Source organism: Aquarana catesbeiana, linkage group LG07 (genome assembly GCF_042186555.1).
Source record: "Aquarana catesbeiana isolate 2022-GZ linkage group LG07, ASM4218655v1, whole genome shotgun sequence".
Classification (NCBI taxonomy): domain Eukaryota; kingdom Metazoa; phylum Chordata; class Amphibia; order Anura; family Ranidae; genus Aquarana; species Aquarana catesbeiana.
This window is the reverse complement of record NC_133330.1, coordinates 95,796,648-95,819,395: the sequence shown is the minus strand read 5'-3', so window position 1 is coordinate 95,819,395 and position 22,748 is coordinate 95,796,648. Positions and strand designations below refer to the sequence as shown.

The 22,748-nt window shown below is 43.3% G+C and overlaps 1 protein-coding gene across 1 annotated transcript in view; it reads left to right on the top strand.

The window, feature by feature from the left end:
- Window positions 1-21,910, top strand: part of RFT1 (RFT1 glycolipid translocator homolog) — a 66,831-nt gene extending 44,921 nt beyond the window's left edge. The window contains exons 11-13 of the mRNA XM_073592510.1: window positions 10,687-10,792; window positions 18,475-18,724; window positions 20,650-21,910. Coding sequence (XP_073448611.1) covers window positions 10,687-10,792; window positions 18,475-18,724; window positions 20,650-20,814 — 521 coding nt within the window. The 3' untranslated portion in view covers window positions 20,815-21,910. The remainder of the gene's footprint in view (window positions 1-10,686; window positions 10,793-18,474; window positions 18,725-20,649) is intronic.
- Window positions 21,911-22,748: the final 838 nt, after the last annotated feature.

Genomic DNA, 22,748 nt, shown 5'->3' with positions numbered 1-22,748 from the left:
CAGTAAACCTGTTATTGTTAAACTTGCTTTACTGTTTCATTCAGAATGCAGACTCCCTAAGACAGGAAGTATGCTACTGGCTAGTTCACAATGTGGAATAAAAAAAAAAAGACAAAAAAAATGAATGCAGCCACTGCATCTAATGATTGGTAAAATGCAATACACTATATTTTTGTTTTGGGGTTTAATACCGGTTTATGCCTTCTTGAGTAATATGAATATACAGCCTGAATTGAGGGCGAGTTTGGGCAAGCTATTCTAACATGTTTGACCCTGCGGTAGTAAAGCTAAATCTGTACAGTCTGTTTGCTTGGCACCCCTGCCATACTTTGCAGGAACAATAAACATGGTATCACAGTACCTGCGTGCATATGCAGATATCGTCATTTCTTGCATACCTAGATGTTTTACCCTTTAATCCCAGGGTCAGCAACCCATCGATCGCGGAAAGTCAATGGGTAGATCACAAACAGGCCGATGCTTCCCCCAGCCTCCGGAACCTCTCCTTTTAATAGCAGAGCGGGGTGAGAGGTAAAACAGTGCTGGATGGAGGGTGGTTGGTTGGTGCTGGTTAACTTGGAAAGTTAAATAAAGCAGATCCCGTGCTTCCACCTTCCACTACTGTGGGGGGGGGGGGGGGGCAGAGGAAATGACTATGGAGGGGCAGAGGACACTACAGTGAGGGGGGGGGGGTAGCAGAGGGCACTGCTATTGAGAAACAGAGGGCACCACAGCGGGGGGAGGGGGGGAAGAAGAATACGTCTTTAGGGGGGCAGGGGGCACAGGAGATGTTTGAGGACACTACTGTGGGGGACAGTGGACACTAGTGTGTGTTTTGTAGGGGCAGAGGACACCACTGTGTGTGTGGGGGAGGAAGGCAGAGGACACTTGCTGTGTGAGGAGGGGGCAGAGGGGCTGAAAACACTACAGTGGGAGGGGGGGGTGATGTAAAAGGGGGCAGAGGATATCACTGTGGGGGAAAGCAGAGGATACTACAGTGGGGGGGGGTGTAATTTGAAGTAGGGAAGAAGACATTACTGTGACACACTGTGTTCTTCATGCCGTCTTTTTATTGGGCTTGATATTTTTTATTGTTATTTTTAAAGAGGGAGAACAACGCAGTCCCCCCACCTTCCCAGGGATCTTTGATTTCCTCCATGGATTTCCTCCATGTTGTCCAGGTAGATCTCTGAAAGGTTGCCTACCTCTGCTCCAGTCACATGTTAAGTTATAGTAATGCATAGCTCCAGGCACCAAGAAAAGCAACTGACCTAGTGCATTAAAAAAAAAATGTAATTCCAATAAAACATGTAACCCCAGTATGCTGATGCCATTGAACTCTGATGTCACTTTAAATGTTCTATACTTTCTTTCAAATAAAAAATGTTTTTCTTTTGTTTTGTTTTTTTAATTCACAAAATCATTGCTCCCTTTCTTTTGTGCTTTTCTCATGGCTACAGCTGTGGATTGCCCTACTTCAGTAGAAGCAGCAAAATAAAGTGCTTTCTTTTTTGCTTGTAACAGGTTTTTGTTTGTCTGTGATTCTTTTGGCGAGAGTTTCTCTCACTTCCTGTGATGCCCAAGCAAGTAATGCAGGGTGTTAACAGGACAGAAAGGCATTGGCAGCAATAACATTTTTTTTTAGCTCTAAACCTTCAGCTTCGGTTCACATTAGTGCGCTCTGCAAGATCGCATGTGATTCGCACCACAGTGCAAATCACATGCGATGTCCGTGCAATGTGATTTCAGCCATACAGATAGTATGGCTGAATTTGCATCACATTCAGACCAAACTCACACAGGACCCTTTTTTTGTTCCGCACCAGAATCGGATCGCATGGGTGTTCACACCCATGCGATCCGATTCATGTCCGAACTGTCAGATCGCAGTGCAATATGCGAACTGAAATGAGGGTGTCATTAACATTGTATTGACACTCCCAGCAGTTTGCATATGACAGTGTGAACTGCTTCACGTGTCAGGTGTGATGCGGGAACCTGCAGTGGATTTGCAGGGTTCCCGCATCGCACAAGTGTGAAACGGGACATAATCTGTTAGTTTTTTCCTTCTTTGACGCATGTTTGTTCTGGTCTGTGTCCCTGATAGATGTAGCGCGATGGGAAATCTCCCCAACAGTGACATAGACATCAATAAAAAAAAAATAAAAAACAATAGAATCTCTAAACTTTTCTGCTCTAACTAAACAAAATAAAATTATAAGGTTTTAGAGTGGACCTATGGCCAAGCTATGGACATTCAATTATTTACATATTCCTACCAAGCAGTAAGTGAGATTTAAATGATTCTGTAGCTGCAGGCAATGGAGCAATTTATCCTCAAAGTTCAAGCAAAAGCTTTGGAGTTGACAAATTCGTTATTTCAGGCATCTCAGCTCATTGTGTTCCCTTCCTGTTTACATTAGTCATTATAAGGATTGAGGGGGAGCAGAATGAGCTTAGCTGCCAAGAGAAGCTGTTAGATGCCTTTGGTGATTCTGCTGTGTATTTTGTGGATGAAGTGATCCACAGTGCCTTCAGCTACATTCACTGTTTGTTAGGATTATGGAAATACTTGAATGTCCATACCCAGGCCACAGGTTCACTTTAATCTTAAAGTAAGATGTGATGCTAGAATGATATGAGCTGCCAAGTTGAAAGCTCCAATGCCTTCAACCTATTCCTTGCTTCACTATTCAAACAGCTGCAGCATTCACCTCTCATCACTATTTACACTTCTCTCTGTTCCATTTCCTTAGCTGTCAACTCACTACCCGGCAGTAGCTCTTTAACCACTTCGGAAGGATTTACCCCCTTCTTGACCAGAGCATTTTTTCCAATTTGGCACTGCATCGCTTTAACTGCTAATTGTGATGTCATTCAATGCTGTACCCAAACGAAATTTGCGTCCTTTTCTTCCCACAAATAGAGCTTTCTTTTGATGATATTTGATCACCTCTGCGGTTTTTATTTTTTGCGCTATAAACGGAAAAAGACCCAAAATTTTGAAAAAAAAATGATATTTTCTACTTTTTGTTATAAAAAAAATCCAAAAAACTCAATTTTAGTCATACATTTAGGCCAAAATGTATTCGGCCACATGTCTTTGGTAAAAAAAATGTCAATAAGTGTATATTTATTGGTTTGCGCAAAAGTTATCTCGTCTACAAACTAGGGTACATTTTCTGTAATTTACACAGCTTTTAGTTTATGACTGCCTATGTAATTCCTTGAGGTCCTAAAATGGCAGGGCAGTACAAACCCCCCCCCCCCAAATGACCCCATTTTGGAAAGGAAATTGCTGAGAGGCATGTTGAGCCCATTAAATATTACATTTTTTTGTCCCAAGTGATTAAATAATGATAAAAAAAAAAAAAATTACTAAAAGTTGTCACTAAATGATATATTGCTCACACATGCCATGGTTATATGTGAAATTACACCCCAAAATACATTCTGCTGCTTCTCCTGAGTATGGGGATACCACATGTGTGGGACTTTTTGGGAGCCTAGCCGCGTACGAAAAAACCGCCTTCAGGATTTCTAAGGGCGTAAATTTTTGATTTCACTCCTCACTACCTATCACAGTTTTGAAGGCCATAAAATGACAAGATGGCACAACCCCCCCCCCCCCCCCCAAATGACCCCATTTTGGAAAGTAGACACCCCAAGCTATTTGCTGAGAGGCATGTTGAGTCCATGGAATATTTTATATTTTGCCATTGGTTGCAGGAAAATTACGAACTTTCTTTTTTTTTTGCACAAAGTTGTTACTAAATGATGTATTGCTCAAACATGCCATGGGCATATGTGGAATTACACCCCAAAATACATTCTGCTGATTCTCCTGAGTACGGGATACCACATGTGTGGGACTCTTTGGGAGCCTAGCCACGTACGGGGCCCCAAAAAACCAATCACCACCTTCAGGATTTCTAAGGGCGTAAATTTTTGATTTCACTCCTCACTACCTATCACAATTTTGAAGGCCATAAAATGCCCAGATGGCACAACCCCCCCCCCCCCCAAATGACCCCATTTTGGAAGGTAGACACCCCAAGCTATTTGCTGAGAGGCATGGTGAGTATTTTGCAGCTCTCATTTGTTTTTGAAAATGAAGAAAGACAAGAAAAATGTATTTATTTTTTATTTTTTTATTTTTCAAAACTTTGTGACAAAAAGTGAGGTCTGCAAAATACTCACTATACCTCTCAGCAAATGGCTTGGGGTGTCTACTTTCTAAAATGGGGTCATTCCATTTTTTTTCCATGGCCTCCGAAACTGTGATAGGCAGTGAAGAGTGAAATCAAAAATTTACGCCCTTAGAAAGCCTGAAGGCGGTGCTTGGTTTTCGGGGTCCCGTACGCAGCTAGGCTCCCAAAAAGTCTCACATGTGGAATCCCTGTACTGAGAAGAAGCAACAGAATGTATTTTGGGGTGTAATTTCACATATTCTCATGGCATGTTTGAGCAATATATCATTTAGTGACAACTTTGTGCAAAAAAAAAAAAAAAAAAATTTTGTCTTTTTCCCACAACTTGTGTCACAATATAAAATATTCCATGGACTCGACATGCCTCTCAGCAAATAGCTTGGGGTATCTACTTTCCAAAATGGGGTCATTTGGGGGGGGGGTTGAACTGTCCTGGCATTTTATGCACAACATTTCATATCACCCACTCTTCTAACCACTTGAACACAAAGCCCTTTCTGACACTTTTTATTTACATAAAAAAATTTTTTTTTTGCAAGTAAATTACTTTGAACCCCCAAACATTATATATTTTTTTAAAGCAAATGCCCTACAGATTAAAATGGTGGGCGTTTCATTTTTTTTTTCGCACAGTATTTGCGCAGCGATTTTTCAAATGCATTTTTTTGGGGGAAAAACACACTTTTTTAAATTTTAATGCACTAAAACACACTATATTGCCCAAATGTTTGATGAAATAAAAAAGATGATCTTAGGCCGAGTACATGGATACCAAACACGACATGCTTTAAAATTGCGCACAAACGTGCAGTGGCGACAAACTAAATACATTTTAAAAGCCTTAATAGGTTACCACTTCAGATTTACAGAGGAGGTCTACTGCTAAAATTACTGCCCTCGATCTGACCTTCACCTTCGCGGTGATACCTCATATGCATGGTGCAATTGCTGTTTACATTTGATGCCAGACCGACGCTTGCGTTCGCCTTTCCGCGAGAGCAGGGGGGACAAGGGTGCTTTGCTTTTTTATCTTATTTTTAAACTGTTCCTTTCATTTTTTTTTTGTTTTTTTTCAATCATTTTTATTGTTATCTCAGGGAATGTAAATCTCCCCTATGATAGCAATAGGTAGTGACAGGTACTCTTTTTTTGAAAAAATTGGGGTCTATTAGACCCTAGATCTCTCCTCTGCCCTCAAAGCATCTGACCACACCAAGATCGGTGTGATAAAATGATTTCCCAATGGCGCTGTTTACATCCGGCGAAATCTAAGTCATGAAATGCTCGTAGCTTCCGGTTTCTTAGGCCATAGAGATGTTTGGAGCCATTCTGGTCTCTGATCAGCTCTATAGTCAGCTGGCTGAATCACCGGCTGCATTCTCAGGTTTCCTGTTGGGACAGGAGAGCCAGAGAAAAACATGGAAGACGGTGGGGGGGGGGCATTCTCTCCCACTGCTTGTAAAAGCAGTCTAGAGGCTAATTATCCGCTAGGATTGCTTTTACATGAAAGCCGACCGCTGGCTGAAAAGAATGATACCAAGATGATACCTAAACCTGCAGGCATCATTCTGGTATAACCACTCAAATTCCAGCAACATACCAGTACGTTGCTGGTCCTTGTTGGGCATATATTGTAAACTTTTTTTTCATGCAGCCTATGAGCTGAACGAAAAAGAGATTGATCAGTGGGTATGCCCACCATTAGAATACCTCCCTTCGTTCACCCACTTGTAATGATGGGCATACATGCACCGTTTATATATGCCAAAGCATGGGGGCAACCGCCCCAAAAGGTAAGAGCAAATCGCTCCTCCACCCCTGCTGCCCCCATGCTTTGGCATATATGCTCTTTTTTTTTTTTTTTTAACTGTGGTGGTGAAATCATCTCCTACAGCGCTGGAGTCACGGCTTTACGTATCATGGGAGCAAACGCTGTTGCTGTCAAGATGAATAAATACTCACTGCAACTGAATGGCATACCTGCTAAGCAAATGATGGTTAACAGTAAAACAAAGTAACATTACAATATAACAGTAATACAGAAGCAAATACTCTTGCGCACAGATGTGTAAGCTAGATGATCCCAAGGGTTCAGAAAGGACAGTGAATTTCAGCCTTGCTGCTCTCCAGGATGGGATTATCCTAGTAGTGAACGATAAAGGCTCTGATGAAGAAGGGACACCTTCGAAACGCGTTAGCAAGCAGCGGTTCGTACGTCCTCTTCCTAGGACCTGGAAACTGCTACCAGTGGACCAATCGCCTTGTGACTGTATATAGTGTGATTTTTTTTTTTTCTTCCTACCTTTGTGAGTAGATTTTAATCTTGGTTTTAATAAATTTACCTTAGGATAATGCACTAGGCTGGTGCGCTCTCTTTTTTTTTTTTTTTTTCTTATCGTGCAGTATAACAGTAAGACTTACCATACCTGCAAAGCAAATACGAAAAAAACATAGTAAAAAATAAAACATTTTTTAATGCAACCTGTGCCATATATATATATATATATATATATATATATATATATATATATATATATATATATATATATATATATATATATATATATATATATATATATATGCCGAAGCATGGGGGCATCCTCCCACAAAAGGCAGGATTGCTCCTCCTCCCCTGCTGCCCCCATACTTCGGCATATATGCTGAAGTATGTAACTGTGGTGGTGAACTCACCTCCGACACGACAGCGCAGATAAATAAATCTGCTCTGCAGCTGAAAGACGTACCTGAAAACAAAAAAATGGTTAACGATAAAACACGGTAAACAGTAAAGTATAAAAAAATTGCATACCTATAAAGCATGATAAAACATAATAACAATAAAACATTGCAGAATAGAATACAGTAAAAAAGAGCAGAACAATAGAGAGAGAATAGAGAGAGAACAATAAAACGACAACTATTTTTGTTTTTTTTTATTCTATATTTTTTTTTGTGTGTTTTTTTTTTTTTTTTTTTTTTTACACTTTTTTTGTAACTGTAACCGGCTCCAGGTTCGGGTCTCTCAAAATGCGATGGCATCTTGGGAGACCCTGTGAAAGTGTGCCTAGTCTGTGCAGTGCTGTACCCTACGCTAATACTCAACTAGTGTATGGTAGCGCTCAAAACATTCACCAATGCAAAGACCAGGATTGTCAGGACAGGAGGGACAATAATAGCGGGTGTCACGCCTATATCCGCGCTTGCTGCAGACACGACATCTTTTTTGGGGGGCTTGTTGGGGAGGGGTACTCGGGAGGACATAAAGAAAATGCTTCTCATGCAGCCGGCTTACTGCATTTGGCTGGGGAAGGTGAGGTGGAGCACCTTCTGGAAACAGAAGGGCTCTGACGATCTCTTCCTGGAATTTAAGGAAGGATCCAGTCCATCCTGAAGCTTTCTTGTACCAGCGTCTGGCCTTACCGGCAACTAGGTACGGCACCAGCAACTGGTCGTTGAGGTCCACCCCTCCCATATTTTGGTTATATTCCTGGACACAGAGGGGTTTCTCCACAACACCAGTCGCCGTAGTAATTTGGACCGTCGTGTCTGCATGAAGGGAGGTAAGAACGAAAACATTATTATCCCTCCACTTCATAGCGAGCAAATTATTACACTGCAAGCAGGCTCTTCCCCCCCCCCCCCCCCCAGCCTAAGACTGGAATCTACAAGCCGCTGGGGAAAGCCCCATAAGGTCGCACGGTGCCACATGCTCCAATCTGATGATCAAAAAAGTGGCACGAGTCCATGTAATGTCCACGTATAAGTGGTACCCCTTTCCGAATAAGGGTGACACCTATCCCACACAATCTTGCCAGCGCTTCCTATGTAGTTAGGGCAGTTTGTCGGCTCTACGTGACTATCTTTTCCCTCGTAAACCATAGAACTACATGTGTAGCCTGTGTCCCTGTCACAGAGCTTATACATCTTGACCCCGTATCTGGCACACTTGCTGGGAAGGTACTGTTTGAATGACAAGCGGACAGAAAACTTAATCAGGGACTCATCAACGCAGACAACTTGATGGGGAGTAAACAAGTCTGCAAAACCTTGGTTGAAGTGGTTTACGAGGGGCCAAATTTTGTAGAGCCGATCGTATCCAGGGTCTCCATGAGGACGACAGAGTTCGTTGTCATTGAAGTGCATGAACCGCAAAATCTGCTCGTATCGTGCCCTGGTCATGGAGGCAGAGAACAAGGGCACATGGTGAATTGGATCAGTGGACCAATATGACCACAACTCACTCTTTTTAGTTATGCCCGTGTTGAGGGAAAGGCCCAGAAAGAGCTTAAATTCGGAGACCGTAATTGGTCTCCAATCTCTGGCAAGGGAGGACTGGGGAATAGTGGCGATGTGTTGACCGGCGTACAAATTGCTTTGGTCCACAATAGATCTATAGAGATCTTCGGTGAAAAACAGCGAATAAAAATCAAGTGACGTAAAATCAACTGTTTCCACCTGAATGCCAGGTTGGCCAGTGAATGGGGGAAGTACGGGTGCTGCAGAAGTGGTGGGTTCCCATTTAGGATTGGCGTATGCAGCAGGAAGGGCACTATGGGCACGACAGGCCTGTGTTCATCTTGTTGGTGGCAGCGGGACACTACTAGTGCTTGCCACCTCGCCAGCTTGAACTGCACTTATGGGACTCGCTACGTCACCACGTGATACTGCAGTGCTGGATGTGCGACCAGGATGTACTAGGCCGCTGGTGCTTGCCAGTTCACCAGAAGGAATGGCGGCGCTAGTACTGCTTTGCTCCATACGAGGGACCTGCGGTTTTTGCACATCAACGATAGAAGAAGAAGTTCGGGGTCTGGTACGCCTGACCTTGGCAGGAACCACAACTCAGTCGTCAGAGCTATCTGTCATGGAGCCGCTGTCGTCTACAGGATCGTATTCTGAGCCTGAATCTGACACATGAGTGTCTTCCTCTTCACTATCTGTCATGCTCAGAAACGTGTAGGCCTCTTCACTAGTGTACCTTCGATTTGCCATTTTGGGCTCTAAATTTAGTGGTACACTAGTGAGACTCACAGGAAAATAAGCTCCTGAATGTTAGCGACTCTATCAAAACGCTATCAAAAAAACTGTTTGCGATCGCAGGGATCAGGCCTGACTCTGCGAACGCTGCAGTTATGTGTGTTTAGTGTTTTGTAAGTGACAGTGATCGATCGATACTGCACTTGGGTGGGCTGGGCAGGCCTGGGCCGAGGGGCAAAACGCAGGTGCTAGCAGGTATCTGGGCTGATCCCGCTAACACTGCGTTTTTGGGAACCCCAAACTGCTGGGGATATTGATCCGTTCAGATACTATACCACTAAGGGAGGTGTATACTGCGTGCGTGGGTGTTAGCGGTACTGGCACTAACCTGACGCTGCCTGGGGCGACGCAGACTCTATCTGACCCTAAAACTTAACTTATATCACTGCCAGGCGATCAGGGGGTTAAACCTTTATTAGGTAATAAACGGTGGGTGCCCTGAAACTATAAAAAGCAAATTAACCAGCATCACCCGTAACAGTTATACGGTGATCACTGGTGAAAGGGTTAACTAGGGGGCAATCAGGGAGTTAAAACCTTTATTAGGTAGTATATGGGGGCGCTGACGGTGAACCTAAATACTTGCCTCCCTAACTAGCGTCACCAGTGACACTAATACAGCGATCAGAAAAACGATCGCTTAGTGACACTGGCGACGGGGGGTGATCAAGGGGTTAAAACTTTGTTAGGGGGGTATCCTTGACCCAAAGGGGGCTAACGCTAACTGCCCTTCCACCTATAACTGTCACAAACTGACACCAATGCAATAATCAGTAAAAAAAAAAATGCTGTTGGTGTCACTGTGACAGGATGTACTGGGGGGTGATCAGGGGGTGATTGGGGGGGGTGAAAAGTGTGCCTACAGTGCTCTACTGTAAGTGTAGTGTTTGGTGCACTTACTTGGATGTCTTCTCTCCCCGGCGTCGGAACGAAAAAGACCGACACGAGGAGAGATGACATCACTTCCTCTGCCGCTGTTTACATTACAGAGGCAGAGGAAGATTCTATTAGTTGGGAGCGATCGCGAGGTGGTGGCCACGAATGAGTGGCCTCCCCCTCAGCATGGATCCCTCCCCTAACAATGGCGTCCTCCTCGGGCACCGGGGGGGGGGGGGGGGGCTTGGCGATGCACCCCCCCGCCTGCGGGAGGCAGATCACGTACCAGGTACGTGATTTTGCCTGCCCGTGCCATTCTGCCACAGTATATCTGCATTAGGCGGTCGGCAAGTGGTTAAAGAGCCCATCACTTGAATAATAACAAAGTGAGATATATACCTTTTGGCCAGTACAACAGATCTATAACAAATTAGCAGTGCCATAGACGTAGACAGTGTTCTAAATGGGCTGCTGCAATGATTGCACAAGTTCAGTACAAATGCTGATATTCTGAAAATATTAGTAAGGTACTGCCAATTAATTCTGTGTGTATTTTTTCCAGGTCCTGTTCTTCTGCGCTGCTTCTGTCTGTATGTTCTCTTGCTGGCTATTAATGGCGTTACTGAATGTTTTACCTTTGCTTCAATGAGTAAGGAGGAAGTAGACAGGTGAGTGCATCCTTTTACAGTATAATATGGATCAGCATGTTTTAGGCTCGATTGACCCTAATGCGTTTTTTGGTGCATTTTGCAGAAATGCAGGGACAATTTTTAACATTAGTTCCTATGGAACATGTTCTCATCAATGCATTTTTGTGCCTCTGCGTTTTTGGAAAGGGTCGGACTTTTTTACCCGCAAAAATCAGCACTTTGCATGTAATAGACTTCAATGGACCTGCATCCAAAACGCAAGTACCGCGATTTTGCTGCAATTTTATTTCTTTTGAACTGTGCGTTCATTTTATATAACTGGTTGCTAAGGAGGGGGCTGGGAAGCCAGCCGCCGCATCCTTAACAGCTGATGAGTCATCTGCTGTCAGGGGACTTCCCCGCTGAATGTAAAAAAAAAAGAATTGCCAGCTAAAAAATAGTGAAAAAAAACTGTGGCGTGGGGTCCCCCCCAAAATCCATTCCAGACCCTTATCCGAGCATTCAGCCCAGCAGATCAGGAAAGTGACTAGCGAGCGCTCCCCCCCCTTCTGAACCATACCAGGCCACATGCCCTCAACATGGGGGGGTGGGTGCCCCAAAGCACCCACCCCCCCATGTTGAGGGAATGCGGCCTGGTATGGTTCAGGAGGGGGGGGGAACGCTCGCTCGTCCCCTCCCTTTCCTGACCTGTCGGGCTGCATGCTTGGATAAGGGTCTGGTATGGATTTTGGCGGGGACCCCACGCCATGTTTATTTTTTTATTATATTGGAGTGGGGGGTCCCCTCCGAATCCATACTAGACCCAAGGGCCTGGTATGGACTTGGGGGGATTTTTTTTACATTTAGCAGGGAAGCCCACTGACAGCTGATGACTCATCGATTGTTAAGGACCCGGCGGCTGGCTTCCTGGCCCCCTCCTTAGCAACCAGTTGTATAAAGTGTAAAACAAAAAAAACGCAAATTGTTTTAAAATCGTGGTAAAAACGCAGCAAGCACTTCAAAAATCACTGCAGAAACGCTCAAAAGCAGCGTGCATAGATGTGAATCGAGCCTTAAAGAGAAATTTGGGATTAGAAAAAAAAACAAACATTGATACTCACCTGGGTTGATGCAGCATTGGTACGATGCTGTATCTGTCCCCCACCATCTCTAAGACCGAGAACTGAGCGATCAAAGACCGCTGATTGCTCAGTTCTCTGTCTTCACTGAGCAGAGAGCTGGGGACTGTCAGTCCCCAGCTCTATGCTCTGCCCCTCCAGCGCTTACTGGAAGGCTGGGCTGTGGAGGAGGTGGAAGCGGCTAGCTCAGGCTCTCCGCAGCACACTGAGAGGCTGGGCCAGCTTCCTGTCCAGTCATCTGGGTGGATTCCAATGTTAAAGTCAGGATTTCTTGAGAGCGTGGACCAGCTGAATACGGGTCACAGGAGGGGAGAACGAAGTGCATTCCTGTAATCCCAAGGAGAAGGAGGTCCAAAATAGCTGTGGCCTTACTTTTCCTTTAAAGTAGAACTATAGGCAAAACCTTTTTTTTTTTTTTTTTTTTTTTTTTTTTTCCATTTTGGATAGATTAAGGGAGGGTTATAGCCCTGTCGTTTTTTTGTTCTTTTTCCCCGCTATGTCCCATTGGGGAGATTTCCCTTCACTTCCTGTCTCATAGCGAAACAGGAAGTTAGAGGAAATCCCTGCAAATTAAGGGAATTTCTTGGGGACCCCCCATTGAAAGATTTACCTGCTATTACTTTTCTGGGGACAACACAAAATTAGAGATCTTCTTTTACTTTCAGTGATCATGGTAAACAGGACAAATAGAGAGGGTGAATCTCCTTAATGGGGGCACCGACTGCAATAAAAACTGACAAGCTCTCTAATCTGTCTTCCCTTCATCCAAAACTAAAAAAACCTTTTTGCCTTTAAAGTGGGGTTCCACCCAGGGGGTCCATTAAAAAAAAAAAAAATTAAAAGTCAGCAGCTACAAATACTGCAGCTGCTGACTTTTAATTGGACACTTACCTGTCCCTGGGTCCAGCGATGCGGGGGATCGAAGCCCCGCTCGTCCCCCCCCTCCGCTCGTCGGCGCTGGCATTTCAACTGTGGGCTCCGGGCTGTGGCTCACAGCCTGGCACCCACTGCGCATGCGCGAGCGGCGCCGCGCGCCGTGATTGGCCGCTCAATCACCTGGGACCTGTAATGGGTCCCAGATGATTGACAGGAGGGAGGGAACAGAGCGAAGCCCTTCCTGTGCCGAGGCGGAAGTGATGTCACCAGCCCAGGCAAAGGAAGAGGCAGACTACGAGGGACCACCTAGCAACAGGCATTTAGAGGTAAGTAAAAAAAAAAAAATATATCCAAATGTTTTTTTTTTTTTTGTTTTTTTTTTTTTTTTAATTTTTCAGGTATGTTTGTTTTTTTGGGTGGAACCCCACTTTAATTATACTTTTATGTATTACACTTGTTGAACATAGAAAATCATACCATCATACAAACATGTATGACCGGACTGATGGTTAGGTTGAAGCATTCTCTCATGTTAAAGCAGAGTTCAATAAATGCCCATGAAACTTCAGTCTGACTGCACAGCCTATGTCCTGCTTGAAAATGTATGAATATTTTGTTTTCACAAATGGGTTAAAACTCAACTCTTGTCCTGGCAACAATTCTAACATTTTGGATTTCCTATCACTTAGGCCCCTTTCACACGGGACGGATCCGTGTTGATCCGCCCCGTGTTTATCCGCTGCTCAGCGGGGATCGCTCCGTTTTCCCCAGCTGAGCAGGCAGATGACAGGGCGGGACCCGCACACTGTGCAGGGACCGCCCTGTCAGATCTCCGCTCTCCCCTATGGGGGGATCGGAGGAACACGGACCGTCTGTCCGTGTTCATCCGATCCGCTCTGCAGACGGATAGAAAAATAGGATTTTCTTCCGTCCGCAGAATCGGACGAGAGCGGAGCCGGACAACATCGGGTGTTAGCGGATGTACATCCGCTGACACCCGCTATCCCATAGGGATGCATGTATGTCCGTATTTCATCCGAAAACGGATGGATGAAATACGGACATACGGTCCGCATGTGTGAAAGGGGCCTTACTGTCTTGGTGACAATGGTCAGCAAGACAAATAAAGAGGGTTAATTTTTCTTTAGCAGGTCCACACAGCAATGAAAATGTGACAATAGTTCTAATCCATCCGTACTGCATCCAAAACTAAGAAATAAAAGTTTTGCTTTTACATACGCTTCAAATGGAGCCCATATTGTATTTTCACATTTGTACAGGTTTGCTCTTTTTTGTATTTTATGTTCTTATTATATGTGGGGAAATGTAGATAAGACACAAGACGCAGGGTGGTTTTCCTACTATGATGACCCTGCCTGACTGTTGGAAAAAAATATCAGCTGTATAGAGAGTGCATTGTTTTCAAACAGTTGGCTGAATTATAGATATGCATTGTATTATGCACAACCCATGTGTACAGTAGTACTGCAGATGATTAGGACTATATACAGAAACCAACATTTTAAAACATTACCACATATTAAGATAATTTATATCCAGCTGATCTTTTACATGTGCATGTAAAAAAAAAAAAAAAAAAGGAGTGTTAAAAGTACAAATTAAATATGACTAATAGTTAAATTTTTATTTTGGAAAACATCTTGCTTTTACCTGTATTCATATACAGAATACCCAATACTGCATATTGCAGTTACCTCTGTGTGATCCTTTATCTCAATGTCATCTCTGTACAGTAACATAGAAGAGAAAGTGGAAAAAGTAGCATCATTCCTTGTTTATGGAAACCCTGGTAATATATTTAGATTTCTGAATTATGTCCAGTTCACTGTAACTGTATTTGAGAGGAATATGGGGAGCATGATGCTTCTAGCTAAAGTGGCCTTTAGAGTGAGACTGCTTATGACTTTGGTAGTGACATTACATCATAATGTAGTTCCTCTGGGGCAGATGACATGAATGAGTGGTGTATTTGGTGATTTATTGCTGCTGTAAACTTTTAAAAGAGAAGTATGGGTTTTTTTTTTTTTCTTGCAGGTTTATACTTGGGTGGATGCAGCATCGGTCCCCCCCCAGCACCTCTACACTGAGAACTGAGCGATCGAACATCGCCAATGGCTCGGTTCTCACAGCTCCCCCGAGCAGACATCTGTAGACTGTCAATCAGCATCACTCCGCTCTGCTCCTCCTCGCTCACTGGAGCCCTGAGCTGTGGAGATGGTGGAGCGGCCATCTCAGGCTCTCAGCGGCTCGCTGCAAGGCTGAGATGGGTATCAGTCCAGGCACCTGGCGAATCCAGACTCCGTGGTCGGGATGACATGGTGCCTGGAATAATCTCTCTGACGTCAGCAGAGAGTGGACTTCAGTCTGCTCTCTGCTGAAAATGGGTCACAGGAGTGCAAAATGAATTGCACTCCTGTGATCCATAGGAGAAGCCCAGCCAAACAAGCTTTTTTTTTTTTTTTATTTTATTCATTTTTACAATTTACAAAAAAAAAGGAAAAAAATAGAATTGACTATGCACCTTACAGATTCTACAATCATTGTTACTTAAGACCTTTTAATATAACATTAATAAATACATTATTCATATATAAAGCTAGCAACAATATAAGGTAAGCCAATATATCCAATTTAGAGACTACGCCTTAACGGCTCATATGTACAGTTATCTCATACCTTACTTACAACAAATTCAGGGGAGTTTGATTTCCATTTCCGCAATATGAATTTACGGGCTATATACATAGACCGCAGCCATATCACATGCATTTCAGATGGGAGGATATTTTCTGATCTAATCCCTAGCACTATTTTTGGATCTGAATGAACATGTGTGGAGCATAGAATGTTTAAGGTATCGAATATATACTCTCACTATCAATGCAGGTTAGGGCAACGCCACAACATATGTGTGTGCCCGTTTCCATAGTACATCTTGGACAGTTTGGTGTAGCTGCTTTACCCCAAGTATGTCGTTTTTGAAGAGTATAGTAATAACTGGGCCAGACACAGTGAGGAGAATAAGGCGACTCTGGTCAAATTCACCAGAGCTTGCTCCCATTCCTCATCGCTAATGGTCTCCAGATCCCTACACCACTGCTCAAAACTGCCACCATGTGTACTATCGCTAGTTGTTGCTTGTAGGGAGGAGTATATGTCACCAATAAGTCCCTGTTTGGAGCATCTTGTGGATACTGCCATAGTTAGGGAGGGTTTATATTTTAATAGGAAAGTCGCTGCCTGACTCTGCAGAGCATGCTGCAACTGCAAGTATTCAAAAAAAATATTTGTTAGATAGATGGTATTTCACTGCCAGTTTATTAAATGAATATATAAGCCTTTATTATCAAAAAGCTGATGAGGAAAGACAACGCCAGCCCTTTTCCATGAGTCAAAGCCATTTAATCAATTTACTGTATGTTCTAATTAAAGAAACTTGTACTGGGAGACATATGGGCTGCAATTGACTCACTTCTGAATATGCCAGTTTGACCAGAACAAACATGCTGTAAATAAAGTTAGGTATAGGTGGGACCTGCGTGATTCTAGAGTCTTTGACTCAACAAAATATTGAAGTCAGTGGCGTTGCTATGGGGGTGCGGGGGGTGCGGCCCGCACCCGGGTGACACCCGTCAGAGGGTGACACCCGGCTCAGACTGGCACCGGCGCCGCATTGAGAGGGGCGCCGCCGCCTCGGCTCCCTCCTTCTCTTCCGGGATCTCCTCCTCTCCTCTGCTCTATGCGATCTGCGGGGAGAGTGGGGGAGGAGGGAGTGAGGCAGAGATAGACTGGCTGCCCAGGATCCGACCGTCCCCACACACACCTCCACATGGCACGGCCGCGGCTGCACTCACTGCAGCTTCCTCCTTGGCTGAGTTGACTCTGACGTGGTGTACACAGGCAGGGAGGAAGACCCGAGGATGTGGATGCACACCATCCATGCTACAGCACCTGCCCTGAGGTATGCAACAGGAGTGTTGCAGAGGAGGGGGACATAGTGGTTGGGGACATTGGCAGGTAACAATTATGCTGCCAGGAGTGATTTTAGGGGGGTTAGAGAATAGGTGCTAGGGGGTGCTCTTTGTTTTGGGTTGGAGAGGACTTGTACTAGAAGTAGGAGAGGGCAGATTTGAAGTTTGACCACCCTCCCCCCAGCGCAATTCCTCTCCCCTCCCAAAGCACCCCCTAGCACATATCCTTTCACCCCCCCAAATCAAAGATCCTATCTCGGATCCATCCACCCCCAAATCCCATTCTGGCTCCATCCACCCCCCAATCCCATCCAGCTCCACCCACCTACCGATCCCATACCTGCTCATCCACCCCCCCTGATCCCATCCCGGCTCCATCCATCCCCCCTGATCCCATACCCACTCATCCACCCCCCCCTGATCCCATCCCGGCTCCATCCATCCCCCCTGATCTTATACCCGCTCATCCACCCCCCCTGATCTTATACCCGCTCCTCCACCCCCCCGATCCCATACCCGCTCATCCACCCCCCCTGATCCCATACCCGCTCATCCATCCCCTCTGATCCCATCCCGGCTCCATCCATCTCCCAATCCCATTCTGGCTTCATCCATCACCCCTCTATCCATCCCCCCGTTCCCTTTCCGGCTACATCCATCCCCCTGATCCCATCCCCAATCCCATCCCGGCTCCATCTATTCCCGCGATCCCATCCCCGCTCTATCCATTCCCCCGATCACATCCTGGCTCCATTCATTCCCCCCATCCCTTCCCAGCTCCACCCAGCCCCCGATCCCATACCCGCTCCAGCCATTCCCCTGATCCTGATCCCATCCCGGCTCCATCCATCTCCTCAATCCCATCCTGGCTCCATACATCCCCCGCCTGATCCCATACCCACGTCATCCACCCCCCCTGATCCCATCCCCGCACCATCCATCCCCCAACCATCCAATTCCGGCTCCATCCATCACCCCAATCACATCCCAGCTCCATATATTGTGGTAGATTAAGGGGGGGGGAAACCACGCCAACCCACTAGCCTGCTTAGTGCCGGGGTGTGGGGGTGACACCATGTATTACCGCACCAGGTGACACCAACCCTAGTGACGCCACTGATTGAAGTAATTGGATTATCCTTGCAAATGGGCATCTAGCTTCTTCAGTAGAATAAGTCATCAGTGGCTATCAGCATGTTCCTTTAGTGGAGGTTTTTCACATAAAAAGCCTCTTGTAATTCGCTGTATAGCAGCCATCAGCTTGGAGGAGAGGCAGCAGTACTCCAAGCCCATTATGGTTCTATTACTTCAAATAATGTGGCCAACCTCAACATGCCTAGAGGAAAAGAGAAAGAAGGGAATGACCTTAGAATTGAGCTGCTTCTCCTAGTGTTGGGTCCTGGACTTAGTTTCCTTGTTCATTTGTAAATTAGTCTGCAGGATGGTCTAGAACTGGACAGTACTGTCTGATGGCAGTGTCCACATTGCAAGACTATCGGAATAGACTATAGCCAAGTATTTTGACAGGTAAAATGGTTTACTTATATGTATTTCAAGTGTGATTTTTTTTATTTTTTTTTTATCCCTCGAGTTGATGCGTATTTGTTTCCTACTTTGCAGCAATGTAACACCTAAAATTTGAACAATGTGTTTCATACCAGTGTTGCATTTGTGTTTTACTATTTGATTTTCTGCCTTTTTTTTTTTTTTCCAGGTACAATTATGTCATGCTGGGCCTTTCCCTCAGTTTCCTCTGCCTCTCCTACTACATGACTCTTTGGTTAGGAAGTGTGGGATTTATCTTTGCAAACTGTTTTAACATGGGCTTACGGATCACTCACAGCTTACTCTACATTAGGAGATATTTCAGGGAGAGCCCCTACCAGCCCCTTGCCGGGCTTCGTCCATCCGCTGCTGTCGTTGGTGTTCTTTGTCTCTGTGCTGCAGTAACTGGATATTCAGAGGTAACCCCATGTTCACTTTTTCCATTCACGTTTAAAAATGTATGTGAAAAGGGAAAATAGGAAAATGACAATCCATACAACAACCAGTCAGCATAGTATTCTTACTAAAAATATATATGACTCCCTCGTTATACCAATAAATGACCATTAATAAAATTAGCTGAAAAACATACTGATTAATCTGAAAAAAAATGCTGCTAAACACCAATATGTGTAATCACTTCACAAAGATCATAAAATGAACCAGAGAGTATGGCGCAACGCTCCCTTTAAGCAATATATGACAAACTTATAATTAAACCAAACATAATATAAATAATACCGTGTTGTGCATTTCAAAACTATATACAGCAAGTGATAAGTGAATCGGTATAACCTTTCAATATTTAAATAAATAAAGTCCCATTCATTCAAAAAACAGTCCTTCAAAGCAAAAAAAATTCAAATTTTTTTTATGTATAAAGATAAATACACTGTGACTGTGTCTTTAAGAGTTATCCACCATGCCTTTCTATAATCTTCATATGCTTGTGAAACACCACCACCATGCCACAGCAGATGTGCTCTCACCTTTTGAGATGGACCCCACTACTTGTATAAATAGGAGGTCAAACAGCGCTTTTTGATAAAGGTCATTCATCCTTTGGACAGTCTGCAGATTCTTCAGCAATCCATTAAACAAGAGTTACAATGGCTCCCACCTCTCTCTATACATGACTCCAATGCTGGCCATTCCATATGTAATAAGAAAACTCCATAGTGTAAAACAAAAAAACAAAAAAAAAAATATTCAACAAGTTAAAATGCACTCACATTTTGTGATGGGAGATAAAGGGCATTTAATAATACAGATTTCTGAACAAACAAGATGGTGCCATCTTGTGAGTAGTGAGGTCCACAGGTATAACATTATTTCTACAAAGATCTAATTACTCCATAATACAGAAATTACCTTTCTAAAGCAAATTGACAAATCCCAGGTGCCATGTACTATAGATAATGCCCCTAGGACTGGTTCACAGGTTTCTGATTCAAAATGCATGCACTCTCCAGAGGGATTACCTCCTGTATTTAAAATTCATGAATAGTACATTTTAGATGTGCCCTTTGTGAATTTTATTGGTAGCAGTTACATTCTATGGCAAATATGTGTTTTTGTCAAAATGCTGCCTGCAAGACTTCTAAAAAAAAAATCAGCTGGATAAAGATGCAGAGAAAAGAGAACAGTGCCATATTTTCTCTGACTAAAATAGCACAGATGTCTTGTGTATCTTCTGTGCAGTTTCACATACACCTCACGGCAGCAAGATTGCACAAATGTGGACAGGGCCTAAAGCACTATCAGCCTGCGCCTTTTTTGTTCGCCTTTACTGGTAATAGAAGTAAATGTCCCCTGACCCCTTAAAGGAGGAAGCCTATAGTTGGGCGCTTCTGACCTTTTGAAACAGCTTGGCCATCATACTGACTCAATATTTTGGGTCATCAATCCTGAACGGGCATGTTAAGTATTTCTGATTTTCCTGCGAGTCAGTAAACCAGAAGCATTGAATCAAGAGGGTCACCATAACAGCCAGACAATTATAATTTTTAGACGGTCAGCAGTTTCAAATTTCTTTTTTCCAAAAATAATTGTTCCAGGCAAAGCAGATAAGAGATCGGTTTGTCTAAATTTGTTTGTTGACATCTTCCTTTCATTGAAAACAGTCATGGGTTGAACCACTTGTTTAGTATGCACAATTTTGAAAGCATTGTGCTTTAATTGAATCAATTCTTATATCAAACAATTATATTGTCATATGTGTATGGCCTGCAGCAGGTTGGACTGACTGGCTACTGAAATAGTGAGAGTATGAAAAAGTAGGATTACATTGGAAGGTTATTTTAATTCCTGCATCCATTGGTTTATTCTTTCTGTTCTTTGACAGGTGAATCTGTGCTGTGACATGGGCTGGCCATATCATCTTGCACACATCTTCGTAGGAGCTCTATGTCTGGCTGCGACATTGGCTGCTCTTGTCCTTTCAGAAAGCAAACTGATTAATTTCATACGTAGCCATTTTCTGTCAAAAAAGCCAAAGAAGAAGGTTTAGGAAAGGTTCCGGACTGTATGGTTGGTTATCTGGAAATGAGTGTAAACCTCGGGATGTTATGTCATTCCCTCTTATTTGTGGATATCACAATCTGTGGACTGTAACTATATTGATGAGACCAAGAAGGTGAACGGGAGAGACAGAAGGATAAATAAAATATAATGGACCAATACAGAGGGAAAAGGACATGGTTCATGAATTATTCCAAAGACAACAACAAAAAAAAAAACATGAAGTATTTATTTTTTTAACCTGGATTACTTGTAATCATGGGGTTAGCAGTTTATTTTGGATAGAGTTTGAGATTATGATATATGTACAATAGTTTTTTTTTTTTTTTTAATGTCCAACGTTTCTCATGACTGATTGAAAATTTTGTGTGAATTTTAAAATGACCAATTATAAGGCAACTTCACAGTATAAAAACTATCTGGTTCATTTTCAGCTTTAGAAAAAGAACAATTGTATGCTTTAACCCATGACAACCAATTATAAACTATCTTTCAGCTACCTAAAGTGGGCAGACTAATGCAAGCTAACGTGTGATTGGCTTCTTCAGGTCACAGCAAACAATTGATGTTTGAATCTCTCTGGTCAAACCACTAAATATACAGTTCAAATGCATAAACATCTGTACATCTGTCAAGAACTATGTAGTCTTGATTGGACACAAATTGAATGCAAGGCAATAAATAACTAACTGGTTTATCTAAAGGAGACTAAAATCAGATGTTAATGTATGGATAGCTGTAGAACAACAAGCTCCGCCACTCTGTTTGTCTAGCATATTAACTGCCTTTATTCACTTATATGTACTGATTCAGCACTTATACCGTGATTATTGTTGGTCAAATATTACCAGTACCAGGAGAATTGGCAGAATTGTGAAAGACTTTGGGCACACTGGGAAAATGAATTTTGGTGGCCTGATCCTGTGAAACAGTGGGAGTGGCTTAAAGGGTTTACAGAACACACTAGGATGGAGAGAACCCTCCTTATGACAACATTCATTAGACATATTGTTCAGATCACAGAAAAGCATTGCATTATTGGATAAGTTTCATAACAAAGTAAAAAATATTGTTTTTTTTACAAACGTGTGGGTCTTTTTTTTGTTTATATAATATAAAAAACCCAGTGATAATCAAAAATGATATAAACTTGATTTGCATGCAGTGTTGCATGACCGCACAATTGCCAGTTAAAGTAGCGCAGTGCCAAATAGCAAACAATGGCCTGATCACAAAGGGGGTAAAATCTTCCGAAGCTTAAGTGGTTAATATGTCTACAATTTACTTTCTGAAGAATCTTCCAAGAAAGCAAAAGAACCCTCTACAGTGCAGAATTTGGGGGCCATCCGGTATTGCTGTGTGTACAAGAAAAGCCAATTCAATTCCTCCCTTGTTTCACACCAAACTGGTAGAATGCAATTTTTGTATGAATAACATTAATGGCAACACACATGGCATTTTTTAGGCAACTTTAATCACATTTATGCAACTTGCAATCACAAATTCAAACAAAGTTCAGGGCAACTTATAACCGTTTAGTAGAAACTGTTTTGGTAAAATTCCATAATAGAATCGAAGTAAAACAGTGTCCCATCGCAGAAGCCTGTTAGCATAAGCAACGCTATTAACAAATGTATACGGTATATAATGTACTTATAGGTTTAACTTCAAAAAAATTAGTCCATTGATGCATGTGATTTTCTGTGTTTTTCTTAGACCACTTTTATTAATCCAAAAGAATAAAACTATATAAGGCTTTCCCATGCAGAGGGTACATCCAACATAATTCAAATTGAAGCCCCCCTCCTTAAGGTCTGGGCTCTGCTCAAACAGGCACTTCCACTTGATTTTCAAACCAGGCAAAATCCTAGTTGGGGCTAGGGAGTCCACTCAGCTAAAACATTAAGATCACTGACAAGTAAA